The sequence below is a fragment of the Gopherus flavomarginatus genome, chromosome 14 (genome assembly GCF_025201925.1).
Source record: "Gopherus flavomarginatus isolate rGopFla2 chromosome 14, rGopFla2.mat.asm, whole genome shotgun sequence".
NCBI lineage: Eukaryota > Metazoa > Chordata > Testudines > Testudinidae > Gopherus > Gopherus flavomarginatus.
The window spans coordinates 19,976,172-19,994,403 of NC_066630.1; the positions used below are offsets into that span (position 1 = coordinate 19,976,172).

The window sequence follows — 18,232 nt, forward strand, 5'->3', positions numbered from 1 at the left end:
GTGCCGCCCCTCCCCTTACTTGCTGCAGGCGGCCCTCCCCGCCCTTCCGTGCCCCAGCTCACTCTGCCTAAATGCCAGCGGCAACCAGGGCGGCCGAAGAGCCAGCCGCCGCAGTCGCTGCTGAAGAAAATGCCACCCCCCAAATCCTAGCTCCCTAGGTGACCGCCTAGGTCACCTAAATGGTGGCACCGGCCCTGACCAAGCAGCTAACATTTATTTCTTTAGTACAAAATACTGAAAGCATTTGTTTAAAGTCTTCATCTATGAAAGTATCAGAGGAACATTTAAAACAGATATATTAAACAAAAGGATAGGTAAAATTGTTTGTCATGCATTTTTCATTGTGTTTTAGAAAAACTGCTGCTTTTTATTGTTAGTGCTGCAACACTTAACACCAAACCCTGCACACCAAAAATGATTTTGTCCAGATGGGGGCAATGTTGCATTATAAAGTGAGAACTGAGTCAAATCTTTTTGTATTAAAAAATACAGTTTTCCCCAAGTCTGCTTTAATTGTCTGATATTAAAACTGCTTATTTTATGATAGATATTTTATTCTTCTATATTTATTTATTTATTTTAAAATTAAGGCCTGCAAATATCCCAAGACATTAACATATCAAATGTAAAACCTGAGCTGTTTGATATGGCTAAGCTAAGTATTTTCACTTGGCTTTGTGTGTTTTTATGGATTTTGAGGTTCAGTGCACTAATGATGTACAAAACTGATAGACTTTTAAAACTTTTTAATCTGATACAGTTTGGAAACATTTTATTAATTTCTCTGTTACTGTTGTGTGTCTTAGAAGTAATGTAAAGAATTAAATTGGTAACTGTTTTGTTTAATGGTAGAATGAAGAAGCAGCAGGCTGTTCATTTCTTTAAAAAATCATTCTTAAATTTTATTCAGTCATCTACAGTTAGTTTACATTTTTAGTAAAAATTTGTTGATTTTTTTCTTATGGTATATGCATGGTTAATTTTATGTTAATTCACAAAATCTGAACTTGATTAAAAATAGAAAAATGTATTTAGTATGTCTTTTATTGAATTGATTTCCTTCTCTAATTGAACACATTTTCTGTTCATACTGGATAATCCACATTCCAAGTTTGAATTCTGCTTGAAACATACAAGCATTCTAAACCAAAGCAAAGGTCAATAGCAACATTGTGCTTTTTATTGTAAAAACATTTCGATTTTCATTTAATTGCTGTATTTTAGTCTTTTAATTTAATTTTCTCTTTAGAACACCATGTTAATTTATTTCTCCTTTTTTATCACATTCAGAAAATTAGTTTTATTTTCTAGATTTTTATGGACTCTTAGATTTTGTTTGGTACTCTGTAAGTAAGACTGGACCATTGCTTTGCATATCGTGGGCCTGGTGTCATTGGGAGTTTGGCTGAATAAGATAAGCAGGACTAGGTCTTGTGTTTTACTGAATGACAGTTGAATTTAATATTTCCTATTTTAAAATAAATTATTTAGCATAATAAGAAATAACACCCACAAAAATCAAGTGACTTTCTGTATTATAATCACATATAGGCAAATCATGTTTAAAATATTCTCTCAAAACGATCAGTGTTTATATTGCATTTCAGTAGAAAATCAGCTTCCTAAAGCCCTCTCTCTTTTCTTGGTGTCAGAAGTTAACTCACAGTAGCCTTGGAGCGCATAGATACAGAAGAATACAAATGCAAGGGCAAATTCAATCTGGCTTTTAAACAGGTGCACAGTTCAGAGGAAGAGTACAGGGAGCCTCCAGCCCATCCCTTGAATGCTCTGCATAAAGACCATGGATAAGTCCAGTCCCAGTCTCTCCACTCAGGGCAGTTGAGGGACTGCTCCAACTCTGTTACCCAGGAGCAGGTGTCACCCAAAAGGTGCAGTAGCAGGGAGCTCCAGAAGGCTTTCTCCCTGAGGCATGCTTTCCAAGGTTGGATGCTTTCCAGTGCTCCCTCTAAAGGGATACAGGTCTACACTGCCCCTAAATGGCACCACTGAGCCATTCAAAGGCAAGAATGTTTCCCAGCTGCAGTGGTTTATTATCCTCTTGAGGTGCTGCCATGAAGAATAGACCTTGTTTCCCAACAGATAAAAATGTGCTTTCCTGTCACTGGCAATACACTCATGGCTCATGAACATTCAGGCACTGCTGTTCTAAATTACTGCCTACTGTCTTGATTGCTGCAAATTTGGCTTGCACATTTGGCCATGTAAGTAGGAAGGCTGGCAACTCTTGGCTTTGTCGTCTTACAGCATGTATAGTAGTGTGAAGTGTCTGAATAATGGATCAATTTGGAAAATGACAGGGTTAAGTAACTCTAAGGTTTCCTGCTTCAAAGCCAAGAAAAATCATGAGATGTTTCTGAAATGAAATGAAGTATTGCTTTGTTCACTGTCTGATGCTGACTCAGTTTTATCCACGACAAAAGTGGGAAGCACTGACCTTTTACATATATGAGAGCTTGAGAGTATTTACAGTAAAATCAACAATCAAAGGTCTGACATTTCACCTATTTCTCTAAGCTCCAATATTTGTTTAGTGCACACAGTCTTTGGTGCTGAAAGTTAAGCATCTAAATGGAAGTTTTAGCACCTAAATAACTGTGGGCTGACTTTAAAGGTACTGAATGTGCACAAGTCAGCAGGAGCTGTGGGTGCCCAGTACCTCTGGAAATAGTTGCATTTATTAGGCATCTGTTATAAAATTAGATGCAAATCTTTGGTTCCTATGTCTAACCGTATGTGAATCATTTACTTTGTGCTGGCATTCTCTAGCCTTCACCTCACCAGGTCAGAACCAATGAGGTGTTCCCTCCCTGAGCTTGATGGAGAGGCAGCCAGCTGCAAACAATTTACAGGGTTGCACTCTCTTTCATCAGCCTTCTGCTGCTGTGACATTCTCACCCTTCCCTGTGCAAAAGAAAGGTGGTACAATGATGCTTCCGAATCTTCTGTTTCAAGATGGAGGTCTCAAGCAGATGACAAGCTAGAGTTGCAGCCACTCTTAGGAAAGCACTAAGGGCAAGGCAGGCCTGACTTTCCTTCAGGAGAGAACTGCTTCTGTCAAAGATCTTCATAGCTATAGCCTATTGAGCAGTACCAGAGGCAGAAAACACACTTTTTCAGCAAGCTGATAGACTTGTAAAGGAGGTAACCTCTTCTAGGAACTTTCCCTAAAATTTTCCTGACCTCCTGAATATTCTCAATAGCAGAGATGCTGGAATAGAACACAGACACTCTTCTGCAGCTTCCAGTGCAGCCACTGCTGCCTCAGTCCCTCTTGCCTAGCAACCCCAAGTGCAGTAACTCCCTGCTCTTCATTTGGGCCATTGCACTCCTTGTATTGAGCTGGCCATCTCCCTGCAAAAACTCAGTGAGTCATGAAGAATAAAAAGGCTTTCTTAGAAGGGAAGACTGGCTGCCATAGCAGACGGTAGCTGTGCACAAGCTAACCAAGGTGCCTTTGGCTGCATCTATACTGAGAAAGTTAGGACTCATGATTTGCCACCAGTACAAAGCTTCCCCAATGGTAGCACGTAGGGCTGTACCAGTGTCAAGACTTGTTTGATTGCTTTTAGCATCCAACTGAATGAGGTTTAGAATTGATGCCCCATGCGATGAACAGGGCTTAACTTTCAAAATTCATATTTAATTCCAATGAATATGGGAGAAAGAGGGCGGTCCCATGCTGCTGCTGTCTTTGAAGACTGTTTTCTTTCATGACAGGATGATGGAAGAGCAGACTGCTCCAGCAGCTTAGAAGCTTTGCGTTGTGCCCATTTCTACAAACCTCTCTGTACCCATCAAATGCTGCTGCCCCTGCTCCAGTGAACCACACCTTCTCCGCTCCTGTGAAAGGGAACCCCACTAAGCAGTTTAGAAGCGGTGTTCCTGGGGAAGCTGTTTGCCAACCAGAGCTCCGAGCTCTCCTGCATGCCTCCCAATGACCCTATTAAAAAAAAATACTGAGACCCCTTCCACAGCCAGCTGCCCTTGTACCCTGCCACCTATTTCCTCAGTGAACCATACAGTCTTCTCTCCTGCAAGGTCTTAAGTAACCAGAAAGCTCTGCATGCCTCACTTTATACATGCCATGCTTTAACTTTGTACAGACTGTAAAGCTCCATGGAGGATCTCTCACACCACCACCACCCTGCCACCGAGAGTTGTGGCAGGCTGGCAAATCTGGCAAAGCTATCTGAGGCTTGGACAGTTTCTCACTGCTTCCTTTGAAGGGCAGCAGCATGAGAACCAGCGTGGGAAATTGATTGAACTCCCTCTTCTGTTGAAAACACAAAGCAACCAGACAAGGAAGAAGACAGCAAGTGGAGAAGTACAAGAGTGTACGGTGGCAGCTTTTTGTGAATATATGTAGCACAAGTAGATTTATGTGACAAAGGTTAATTATGCAGCCATTTTCTGGATACATAACCGCATTCCCTGTATAGACCATGGACCTAGTCACTATTGAATTGACCTGCTTTGAACAACCAGTTTAGAAGTGAAAAGCTCAATATTCTGTTACCAGTGTTGAATCTAATATCCTTCACCCCCATGTTCTGACCTACTTGAATCATGCAAAGGGAACAGAAAGACTGGTTACATCTCCCTGTTGGAGAGCCCTCACTGTGTGTAAAGATAGTGAGTGGATCCTGCACCCCACTACAGAGGAGATCTAACTTTAATTTTGACCAAACACAGAAAGTAGATCTATAAAGTAAGGTGGCAGTTTGACATAACATTAGAAAGAGATGGTTCTTTCATTTAACAAATAATCTCATGCAGTGACTTTGTACCTAATATATGGAGAAAATAAACCTGTCCATTTACACCTCATATTTTACAAATTTAAACTGATAAGCAAAGTGCACTGGGATCATTCAGTATTGAAGACTCTTAATCAATGTTATCAAACCACAAAATATTTTTCTAGATTTTAAAGCCAAAAATATAACTCTAAAATTACCTTTTACCGTACAGTGTGCTGTGAAAGTAATAGGACCACATCCTGTTCATCTTATTCACCCAGTAGTCCCAGTATGACTCTGATGAGTAGGGTGTGGAGGATCTGGCCCATAGTAACAGGTATTACTTTCAAAAGCATGTGAGTGACTTAGATGCCTAAAATTTCATTGAATGTCAATGGACTTGGGTGTTTTTTAAATTATTTCCAAGGTCCCTAAATTATATTAAATATTAGCATTGAACCTAACCTATGTAGTAAATGGAGAATGCAGATTAGTGCTTAGCAACTGAACCCTAGAACCTTCCAAACTTCCACTGAATAACTGAAAGGTTTCATATAAGAGAGAGTAATATCTATTAGTCCCTTTCTGCATTTATTTCTAACACAATCACAAGATTATGGAATAAGCCATGTGCTGTGCCACTTTTGGCCTTTGCTCTCTTATGTTCAAAGTAATTTTAAATTGTGAGATCAGACTTTTTGCCTGTGAAAAAAGAAGTGAAATGTAGTTAGTGATTTTTGAAGGTTACTGCTAGAACAGACATAAGAGGCAGTCTACCTTTTGTTTGACCTTTTTGGCTAACATTACAGTGCTGATGCATAGCAATTCAGTCTGTCTGTCAGTAAAGCACCTGAAAGGTTATCTGCTTTTTCTCATACTTTGCATTGTCCAGCTTTAGTTAATAATGTTTACTGTATTTTGCAATGTGTGAGGGAAGGAAGATTATAAAGTACATGCATGTGGACCTAGAACCAACATGGAAGCTATAAAAATCAGAGCATGCAGGTCTAGACACGTAAGACACTTTTTGCCTTTACTCCCACAAAATATTTTATTTGGTGCTTTTTTACTGTGCATCTTTTATATGAGATTCTACATATATTTCTATATTTTCTTCTAAAAAGAAAAATTGAAGAACTGGACAAAAATTATTAAATTATTAAGTAGGTGAATATGGAATCAGTGATCATTAGCTACCGTTGCACACCATATGGATTCACTCACAAAGAAGGTCAGGCAGGATTTTTATTACTTTCCCTCCCCCAGATGTAAGCCAAATAAAGTTTATTTTCTGGCGAGGACTGCAGGACTTGCAAGCAAATATGTCAGTATGTATGAGCTAAATCGATGCTTCACTCACACTGATCATGCTCAGCATGTGATCAGTGACGCTTTTTTAGCTGAACTGTCCATTGCAGACACATGGTAGAGGTGAGTTTGTAATGACCTTGTGCAACCTTAGCCACATTCTCACTGGGCAGATGTCAACCAGGTATGAACAATCCTGTTTATAAAGTGCTAAAACCACAAGGAAGGGAAAATGGGAAAGTGATGCCAGTAATTTTGTTGGTTGGCTGTTCTTCCAGAGTTAGACAATTCTGGGGAAAAAATGTGGAAAATATATCTTCATGTTGCAGAAAATGTGCAGTGAACAATGTACATAGATAGTGGAAATATACTGTGTATATTTTTCTTCAGTGAAGAATCACAATTTTTTAGGGACTTGTAGTATGCAATATATGTAGTGTTCCACATTTTCAGTTTTTACTGATTTTTTTTTACTGGTAAATTACTGGTTATTTTGTTTGTTTTTATTAAAGGGGTTTAGCTTTTACTGATTTATACCTGTTTATCAATCCATTCAGTATTGTTTGCATCCAAGCAAAGCAACATTGACTTCAGTGGGGTCTTGCATGGACACAGAGGTTTGCCCACACAGAGCATGGATTTACAGTCTGATTTATGCATTTAGACTGTAAACTCGTTGGGGTACGGCAAGTGGAGAATTAGTAGGATTATGACATTTTAATCTTTTTTTTTTAAATGAGCAATTGATTTTTAGTCAGACTATGGAAAATCTTGTGCCTCTTATTTTTTGTTAAAACCTATTTAACCTCATCTTTGTATATATCTGTACAGTCCTGACTGGTCTTTGGGCATTATTGTAATATGACATTAAGTAGTAATTATAACTGTTCAGTTTTAACCCATTGTATTAAAGTTAAATTATAATTCATTTATTAATTGGAGATATAAAATATTCATTGGCTTAGCCACAAGGCACTTTACGACACAAGATTTAGCCATCTGTCCCTAGTTATCTCAAAAGTCAGGGTCTCAAAATAGTCCCATGTGAGCTAGAGAATTGGGCTATTTATGTTCTGACTCAGTATTTTAAGGGGACTTATAAAGAAAAAATAACGGGGGTACTTGCTCATTTGATACATAAAGACAAACTACAAGTAAGTTTGGTTATATAATTCTACTTGTTTCTTAAAAACCTCTATGCAAGTGGAGAACTTGTAGGATTATGATATTTTAATCTTAAATTTCTTTTTTTAAAATAAGCAATTGATTTGTAGTCAGACTATTAAAAATCTCATACCTCTTATTTTTCATTAAAACCTATTTAACTTGAACACCTCACAAACTCTTGGAAAGAGAGATCTTTGTTAATGATTCAGCACTCCCATTTTTTTCAATGAACAGCTGAGCGCTTGCTTTGTTTCTGGGGCCCTTCATGGGGGACCATTAGCTGAAACAGTGAAAATAAGGTCTGATATTTCTAGGGTTAAAAAACAAGCAGAAAACAAACTTAAACCCATACATCATAAAGAATCAAAGGGAACGCACCATTTTTTCCTTTGAATATTACCCTTTAATAGTTGTTTTCCCCTACAAATGGTGAAACTTAACTTTGTCTTCTATAGGACCAGAACTGTTGCCTTGTAGAATGCAAACCAAAACACACAATCTGTCATATGTTATGAATTTCAATATAGATGTTAATAGTAGGATTATGATTGGTATTAACTCATACTGTAATTATTTCACTATAACCTAACCACAAGATTTGAGACCCTGGCAGATCTCTACTTGCTTTCCATATTTGATAATATCAATCTCAGTGGATATGTAATGTCTTTCCCACACAGTACTTGTTTATTCCCTTCTGATATGCTGGTGTGACCTCTTTGGTCATTTGAGTGATTTGAAGTAGGCCTTATCTGGTGTCTCTAGATTTCAGTCAAATAATGTATGTATTAAGTTATTACAAAGTAAGTTATTTACATTATTAATATTAAAATAAATATCCTCCCTTACGGCAACTTTTGTAGAACTAAAATATCAAAGCACAAACTTTAATTTATGTCAGTGGCTACTAGTACAAATGTATTTAACTTGATTTATGGTTATAGAGCCTATGTGGTTACAGCTAGCCACAAGCCACCTAGTGGAGATGCAGCATAAGTCCGCAGGAGTTCTTTGGCCAGGATATCAGCTATACCAGTGGTCCCCAACATGGTGCCCATGGGCGCCATGGCGCTCACTGGGGCATTTATGTGCGCCCACGTACTGGCTGGTGGACAAGCATCCACTGAAATGCTGCCAAAAAGCGGCATCATCAAGAGGCATCGCCGCTGAAATGACTCTGATTTTCGGCGGCATTTCAGTGGCGACGCCTCTTGATGTTACCGCTTCTCGGCATTTTGGCAGATGCTTGTCCGCTGGCCACGGTCCTCGGTGGCTCGTTGTCCAGTGCCCGCCACCCGGAAAAGGTTGGGGACCACTGAGCTACACCATATCTTTGAACAACATTATATAAGCCAACAGCACACTCATCAGTCAGTGTAGTTGCATCTAGTGGTTTTGCCAGCAAAGCATTGTTGGCTAAGGGGTGTAACTTTTTTCATGCTCCTAGCCAACATAGCTATGCCAGCAAAATTTTGTAGTATAGACTAACCTGACGTGAATGTGTCTCAAAAATGTTGCCTGTATATCTTACCAAAAACCCGAGAGAGACCTATATGCATGCCTATAAAGAAGCACATGTTGCTTGAAAGCTAAGGGATTAATACAATTTGTTTATAATGTAGTAACTCAGGATGAAATCCTCACCTCATTGAAATCAATGGAAATTTTGCCATTAACTTGAATGGGGCCAGATTTTCACCCTCAGGGTGTACATTAATGACTCTTAATAAGTACATTTGCCACCTAAAAGATTCATATTTAATTCTAGCAAATACTTAGTTGATTCCAATTTAATTTAATATGTTCAAATGTTTGTTTTTTCTTTTTTTTGGTGGTATCAGGACTCTATCTATTCCATGATCACAAAATCAAGGATGTTGGCAAGGGGATGAATTCTAAGGCAAATGTCTTGTGTTCCAGAAGCTCTGTGTCCATTTAAAAACAAGTTTTTAATAGTTATGGTTGCAAAGAGTTCACATTTTTGAGGTTATAAGTGTCCATCCTGAGCCTTCATAGCTCCTGAGAGAATGAATGATAGATGATAACTGCCCCAGTCACCTCACCTGGTAACCCTTGGCCTCCAGTATTGTGTAGCCATGGAGTGTGACATTTTTCCAAGATACAACAAAATTATGCATTTATTGCAGTGGAACGGCATCCAGTATTTTGTTTTATCTCCCTGCCCTGCTGAGGCCTGCTTGCGAGTGTCTTCTTCTGTAGCTGTCTCCACAAAGGAGAATTAATTAATTATATCACAGTGCATTCTCCCTTCACTTGTTCTATAGAACCAGGAAAAGGGTCATGGAGCCAGGAATGCAGGCTAGGCAGCTAGGCTGCCTAGAGGATAAAGCAGCAGCCAATGGGGAGCTGAAAAGACAAATCACTGAGCCTCCTATAATTTCCTCTCTCCCCCAGCATATGGAGAACACAGCCCAAAAAAACCCACCTAGCATCAAAAATAATAATTGCTGAAAATAATCACTGACAAATATTTCATGACTGAGTGTTTTCAACTGTGAGCCATAATCATGTATGTTTGGGGTGGAATGGAATTGGAATGAAGGTTATTCTGTTTCATGGAGATACGATCAATTGACAGTGCTGCAGATTTTAAAGGTGCTTGATATAGAGTCTGGCCCCATTGTGCTGTGGAACATACAGGGCTCTGGCTATCATAGAAGGAGGTGCTATAGACTCTTAACAAGTGTATAGCACTTGAAGCCCACTGCGTGAATGTTGGTTGAAACGAAAGATGTTCCTCTTTGGTTGTATAATAATAATAAAATGAGCTCACATATTGCTCTTTATACCAAGGTACCTCACAGCATTGCACAGATAATGTAAATTAAAGAATTTGAGTTTTAAAACAGAAAAGGGGAAAAAAGCAAAATAGGACAAATGTATTTTGTTTAATTGACTCCACTGTGAACTGCTGGGGAAAGAGAATTCAGTAACTTTACACACACTAGCTAAAAACTCTAAAATCCATATTATTTGAAATAGTTGCATAGGAGCAGTGAGAAGACCCATATCAGCAGATATCCAACTGTGGCTCATTACATGGGAAATGAGATAATATAAGTGCTAAGGGTCAAGACCATACAAAGTCTTATACTGATTGTGAGAGAGCACCCATGAAATGGATGATGATTGGGGGTGACAAGCCTTGCTGCTGAATTTTAAGGTTTGCTGAAGCTGAGGTAGCGCCATATCGGAAAGGCTTGTCCTGGCACAGTATTGCAAATTTGTCATCTGGCTGTCACAAGGACACAGAGTACCGCTTAGAAATCAGCAAGAATTAAGCTGTAGTCCTAAAATGGTAAATGCTGATTCATATGTGGAATAAATGTATTTCTCAAAGGGCAGCACAAGGTTTATTGCCCTAGTAAAACTGTTCCTATTAAGTCCTTAAAAAAGAAAAAAAAAACTCCAGTGTTTTCTGTCTTTGATGCAGAAAGACGTATTAAATGCTCTCTTCTGGTTGGTTCACCTCAAAATGCAGATAATGTGTTTCTTAAAGTCCTATTGGACAAATTTGTCCTAAAGGGACATGAGTGTTCAGAACAGTGGCATTCAACCTTTAACAGAGAAATTGAGTTTAAACAAGAAATAGATTTTGACAATTAGATGCAAATGGCCATAGTTTAATGGACTATGTCTTAATATTTATGTTTATACTCTATTAAGTTTTGGGGCTGACCTCCCTGAAAAACCCTAGCTTCTTTTCAGTGAGATACAAGTAGATGTTTCTTCATCTGAAAAATTGGTCATATGGGTTGTCACAGACCCACAGGATCGGTGCTACGCTCTAGCTTTTAAATAGTCTCTTGAAGGAATCCCTTCAGTAATAGAGACTGCAAAGGGTCTCATTTTTCCTTCAGGGTAGGCCATGCAGCCTCACTTCCTCCAAGACTGAGTCTCTAGGCACGAACACTTCTGCTTCACACTGAGCTCCTGGTCAGAGACATTTACATTCTTCAGGGACCAATGTACCTCATCAAGTATTTGCAGTGCCACCAGGCAACATTTCTAAAGCAATAGGATTTTGTAGTTAATTGGAACACAGCATCAGAATTCCTTAGGTTAGCACAGAGAAATAAACATTAAGACATAGTCCATTCTGCCAAGCCTGAGCAATCCACTAGCCAAGCTGTAATGGATTCTATTTCAGGCTGTGTTCTTCTCTGACCCCTTTGTCAGTCCCAGGTGAGAGCAGCTAGCCAATTCCAGAAGCCGCCCTCTTTATACCTTGCTTGTCATCTCTCAGTCCTTTTGTTCGAGCTGGTCTCTGTTCAGCTACCCTGCTGAGAGGTGAAAGGAAAACCTCCTCCTTCTTGGTCATTGATTGTAGGTGGGCATGATCTGGTCTTTGGGGCTTCCCATTGTCTCTTTCAGATTCTGCATTGATATGGGTTGGTTTCAGCACGTTCCAGACAGTTCCTTAACAACTCATTCATTGCATTCCAGACAGCAAGGCAGCACACGCTCTCCAGTTGTCTCTTGTGATGCCCTGAGAGCCCTCCTCTACCACCACCCACACTGGATAGCATTGCAAAGTACAATGGGAAACTGAGATGCGCACAGGATTCATTTAAAGAAAAAATCACCAAAAAAATCTCATTTTGTCAGAGGAGCTATAACTTGAGAGGTTGCCGTGGCTGCCTTTAAATCTTTTTTTAAAGGAACTGCCTTTATCTCCATTCATTCTTTTTACCTTGTGCTGAAATTCCCATGCCTGTTCATGTTCTCTGTGATGTGAATACCTGCCTATAAGGAAATACTGTGCAACTACCAACTCATTTCACTTAGGTCACAGAACAGCGTTTTTGGGTGGTGATAATTTTGGCCTAATCTGGCTTTATTTAAACCAGGAATGTAAAGAAATGTATGTTTGTTCTACTACTACTACTCTGGCATTTCATTTTTCACATTTCCCTCTTTTCTTTTCAGCTTGTTTGACATGGGAGGAGAATATTACTGCTATGCTTCTGACATTACCTGCACTTTTCCAGCAAATGGAAAGTTCACTCCTGACCAGAGGGCCATCTATGAAGCAGTGCTTAAGTCATCTCGAGCTGTAATGAAGGCAATCAAACCAGGTAAAAGATTGCTATATGTCAACAGAAATTGACAAGCTTAGTGGGAACATTCAAGCTGTCAAAACAATTATGCTGGGTCTCAAAGGGTTGGAAAAAGCAAGAAACTGATCACCAGATCATAGTTTAATAAAAAATAAAATTGTATGGTGAGAGTCCTATTGCTAAGTTTAAATAGCTATTAGTGGTGCTTAGAAATGATCATATATATTGCTCATCCAGCCTAGTATTGTCAGGAAATAACATACGTTGAGAAATTTCTGTATTCATTAATATTCATGTTTCTCTGAATACCTTAAAGGTGGCAGTGGTGGTTGTTATATCAATTTAAATTGGCAACATTTTGTGGGGATTTTAGTGAGTATTGCCAGCCTTTTTTGGCTCCTGAAAGTCCTTGTTCATTTCACTTCTTCTTTTTTTTTCTACTTCCATTTCTAAGTGTTACTACACAAAGAAAATCATACGATTACAAATCCCTAATGTGGCAGGCTCCAGAAAAAGAATTTACATACACAACAAAAATCAGCAACTGCTTTTTCTGTAGAAAATAATATTTCTCTCCAGTTGTAGAACTGGGACTTTGACTAGCCTTCACAGAAGTTAAAGATGCCAGTAAAGAACTATTTTCAGAATATTAGAGAAAGAGAGAGAGCACTAGGGCTTCTAGATACTATGATAATAAAAATAAGTTATTACTATATAAAGATATAAAGTAAATGCTCTCTTTGGTTACATCATGTCATCTTTATGGAGAATATGTGCTGCTAGAGAAAGTTAGCACTGCAAAATAGTGTGTACAGGATTTTTACTGGTGCAATTTGGGAATTTACTTTTGAAACTTTGGCCCTCAAATGAGGTTAGTGATATCATCTCTGAAAATTGATTTTGCTTCTGTTTGTTTCTATTAAATCTAATCTGCTATTAAAGAATAACTTCAGAAGGTTCCCAAAGCTTCAGATTCTATTGTAGCAAAGCATTCATTTGACTCTGTTCTCTGTGTGGGTCAAAATACATATAATTCAGAAGTTTGTATATCCTAGTTTCCAATCCAAAAACAAAACAGAAAAAATCCGCGTGGGTTGCAAATATTGTGTTCTGCAAATTGAGAAACCATCATGATGGAATTGTAGCTCAAGTGCAACAGCGATTATGCCAAAAAACTGATCTGTAGGAAAAAAGGCATATTCAATTCTATTGCACAAGCAGCAACCTTGGAACCACTTGACGATAGCTATATTACCAAGAAAAAAAAATGTAACTGCGTTGTTGATTAAAAATGAAAGTTTGAAGAATAGTAGTTGTGGGGAAAAAATTCAAAAAGAGCAGACGTATCAATTTTCTTGATAGGTTAATGATAAAATATTCTAAAAACAGCAATGGAAAGAAACTGCATTTCTACTTATGTTATATTCTTAATGTTTCATAACCATCTCAGCTAAATCTATGAAAAAAATCAGAAGGGAATTATGGGGACAGAAATATATATAAAGTCCTGAAATTTACATAATTTAATTATTTCATGATTCATCAGGTATTCGCTTCAAATATCTGTATCTTGAATACAAATCTTAATATGCGCGCGCGCGCACACACACACACACACACAGAGGTACATGATCACATACAATTTTTACCACAGACCCCCTGCCTTATTAAGTGCACATTATGGATGGTGCACACTTAATGAGCAGCTATTATGTATTTTTATCCTCATTATTAAGTGTACAGCCCCATGCCTTATTTGCTGCACCTGCTCTGAGAGAGAATTATTAGCTTCCTCATTAATTTCAGTGATTCTCATCACTATAATATCTAAGTACTCAGAAATATTAACTAGTTTATTTTCACAACACCCCTGTGAGGTAAAGGCATAGTATTATCCCCGCTTTACAGATGGGGAACTGAGGCAGAGAAATTAAGGTCAAAAGTATCCATTAATTTTGGGTTTGAGATGCCTAAGTCATGATTTTTCAGAGTACTCTTGTCACCTTTGCATTTGAATCAGGGAGCTTCCTCCATACCAAGAGCACAGGAGAAAGTCTCTTCCTGCTTACAGTTCCAGTGTCTGGACACAGACCTGGCCTACCCCTCCACAAACCAGAGCAGCAATTGCAGAAGAAGTTGGAGAGGGCTTGAGCATGCTCATTGCCAGGGCTGGCGTTAGGAGGCAGCAAGCAGGACAATTGCCTGGGGCCTAACGAAGCTAAGAGTCTACAGAGTCACTGTGGGTAATGCACATATTACAGTAATCTCTAAAAGTGGAACTAAATCACACTAAAGCAGAGGTTTGCAAGCTGGCGGGGGGGCATACTCTCCTAGGGGAGCGCAGAGGAACGTTTGGGGGGTGGGGGGAGCAGTGACATCAGGTGGCTCAGGCTTCAGCTCTAGGTAGCGGCTCAGGCTTCAGATTTGGCCCTGGCCGGTGGGGTCCACTCCTTAATTTCTGCCCTGAGCCCCAGCAAGTCTAACGCGGGTCCTGCTCATTACATATGGAATCTTTAGGGAATTTAGCTGCATGCTCTTTCAAGTCTGGACTGAGCACGCGCAAGCTGCAATTTTTCTCAAAGGCTTTTAAATTGGCCAAATTTGGGCAGATTTTCTGAACAGCAAAAGGCCCATTCCTAACACAAAGACCAGCTCCTGCCACATTTCAAGTCCTTGCTCCAATGCATGGAGGCACTAGAACTTCTCAAAGAAAAGGTCTCCAGAATTTTTTAACAAGAACAAAATATATCTTTCTCTAGCCTTATTCTCAGAAATGACTGAGACACTTTGACTGAAATTTCAAAATAAATAATAGAATAAAATAAAATAAATAGCTGGAGGCAGTCACCTCCGATGGAAAATTTTAACCCAAATAATTAAGCTTTGGTGCAGTTATAAGCAACTGAAAGCAAGGTTTTGAGGTGAGAAGTTTCAGGAAAACATAATAATGGACAGTAGTAAGAGCCCCAATGGACACAAAGAACTAGTATCCTAATAAAATATCTTCTCATACACGTTCACCTAAAATACGAGTACTTCCAAATAGGTTGTTTCTGCCTCCAAACTAATGAAGATATAGGCATGTTTAAATGGATATTTATAATTACTATTGCGGACGATACCAAGCTTGGAGGGGTTGCAAGTGCTTTGGAGGATAGGATTAAAATTCAAAATGATCGGGACAAACTGCAGAAATGGTCCGAAGTAAATGGGATTAAATTCACTAAGGACAAATGCAGAGTACTCCACTTAGGAAGAAACAATCAGTTGCACACGGACAAAATCAGAAATGGCTGCCTAGGAGGGAGTACTGCAGAAAGGGATATGGGTTTCACAGTGGACCACAAGCTAAATGTGAATAAACAGTATAACGCTGTTGCAAAAAAAGTGAACGTCATTCTGGAATGTATTAGCAGGAGTGTTGTAAGCAAGACACAAGAAGTAATTCTTCCGCTCTGATTAGGCCTCAACTGGAGTATTGTGTCCAGTTCTGGGCACCACATTTCAGGAAGGAGGTGGAAAAATTGGAAAGAGTCCAGAGAAGAGCAACAAAAATGATTAAAGGTCTAGAAAACATGACCTAGGAGGGAAGATTGAAAAAATTGGGTTTGTTTAGTCTGGAAAAGAAAAGACTGAGAGGGGACATAACAGTTTTCAAGTATGTAAAACGTTACAGAGAGGAGGAAGAAAAAATGTTTTTCTTAACCTTTGAGAATAGGACAAGAAGCAATGGGCTTAAATTGCAGCAAGGGAGATTTAGGTTGGGCAATAGGAAAAACTTTTTAACTGTCAGGGTGGTTAAGCACTGGAATAAATTGCCTACAGAGGTTGTGGAATCTCCAGCATGGGAGATTTTTAGGAGCAGGTTAGACAAACACCTGTCAGGAATGGTCTAGATAATTAGTCCTGCTGCAAGTGCAAGAGGCTGGACTAGATGACCTCTTCAGGTCCCTTCCAGTTCTGATTCTATGATTTATTGTTTGGTTAGGCCCTGTTTTAGCAAGGTACTTACACAAGCGTGGGACCACTGAGTTCAGTGATTCATGTGGTTAAATGTCAGCACATGCTTATATACCTTGATGAATCAGGGCCTTAGTGTTGATCCCATACAAATATCCTTAGCTTTTGCAGCCACTTTCTTGGATTTGTAAACTAGTTTCATGGTACATTGAGGGTTTTTTAGGGTAGGGGTTAGACTCACTATGTTTCAGCAACCAGTAAAACTCTTCATCAAAAATTGGAGGGAGTTACTAAATAGTGAGGTCTGCATTCTGTTTGCCCTCTTCCATTAACCTAAAATATTCAAAGAATTCTTGTAAATAATTATGATCTCACAACAGGACTGCTCTTCTGACACCACTTTGAAATCCCAGTTTAATGAAGGGATGTGAACAAAAGGAAAAGATGACCTGTGATATACAAATAAAAATGTTACCCATTAGTAATGAAGTCAACAAAACTGTGTAGACAGCATGGTCTGTTGCTTAGTGCCAAGGGATTGCAGTTGTGTTCCTCACTCTAGCACTGATTTGCTATGTGACCTTTTGCAAGCCACTTCACCTCTCTGTGCTTCAGTTTTCCTGTGTCAGAGACAAGTTCATACTTATCCAACTTTGAAAAGCCCTTTACCATCCTCCTGTGAATACTGTTACCTAAAAGCTAGTAATATTCCAGTAGTGACCCACCACACAGTAGCAAGACTGCTGAAAACTGTGGTATTTGGGAAATTTCTATAGAATAATCCAGGAGTTCTCAAACTTCATTGCACCCTGACCCCCTTCTGACAACAAAAATTACTACACAACCCCAGGAGGGAGGACCAGAGCCTGAGCCTGCCTCAGCCCTGCTGCTCCGGGCATGGGGGCCAAGGCCCAAGGGCTTCAGCCTCAGGTGGGGCGCCTGTAACCTGAGTGCCACCACTTCAGGCTGAAGCCATCAGGCTTTGGCCCCCGGGCGGTGGGGCTTGGGCTTCAGTCGGCCCTAGCAATCTAACACCAGCTCTGGCAACCTCATTAAAACGGTGTTTTGACCTACTTTGGGTCCTGACCCACAGTTTTAGAACCGCTGGAATGGTATATTTTATAAGATTATGACAAATGATAGTGTTGTTATGCCACCACCGTTATTTCAGGTGACTTATAAAGGTATTTACTTGGTCATAGTAATGAGTATTTAGAAGATGTTAATAAATACACATCTACGAGCCAAATCCCAATTCTTGAGGCCATAATGCTGGTGACATTACATCTTTTAAATGTATTATTGTTTTAGACCTCAGGTTGATAGATGGAAACTTTTTATTTCTTATAGTAAAACTTAGGTCTTTGAAACTACTTGGAATTAATGTTCTAGATAATAAGGGATATACAGTGCAACTTCCATTGTTATCCCTGTTTAAGTTAAATACTCTACGATCCTTAATTTGTAGGCCCTACATCTGTTCTGTAAAGTGAGATACAATCACATTCCAAACATTATTTTTAAATGTATGGACATTTTCAAAAATGACTACTCTGTGTTCAGTAGCTCTCTAGTTCTTGATTTCATTTTCCCACCATATGATACACCATATGATGTTAAGAGAATTAAACACCTCTTTCAGTAAGGTCCATTGTTCTAAATTCCTCTTTTTCTAGTCAACTGTTCACAAACAACAGCTAAGGCCAACTTGGCTACCATTCAATTCCCTATCTGTACTTTTATATGATTTAACAAGATTGTTTCTCAAGTCCCCACTGAACTGAAATTGCAATCAGACATTAGTTGGGCAGCTGGGCATATTTGTTGATTGATGTTGTTTGTTTCAGTAAAATATGCGAAATTGTTCCAGATATGCACAAAAGTTGTTCACCAAGCCAGCTTATATGCAATGTGAAAGCTATTCTCCTTAATGACATTGCATTTACAGAGCTACAT

At 39.1% G+C, this 18,232-nt stretch overlaps 1 protein-coding gene across 2 annotated transcripts in view; it reads left to right on the forward strand.

Annotated features, from left to right (window-relative positions):
• Positions 1–18,232, forward strand: part of PEPD (peptidase D) — a 225,587-nt gene that overhangs the window by 160,308 nt on the left and 47,047 nt on the right. For both annotated transcript variants that reach the window (XM_050922831.1, XM_050922832.1), the window contains one exon: positions 12,186–12,334. In XM_050922831.1, coding sequence (XP_050778788.1) covers positions 12,186–12,334 — 149 coding nt within the window. The remainder of the gene's footprint in view (positions 1–12,185; positions 12,335–18,232) is intronic.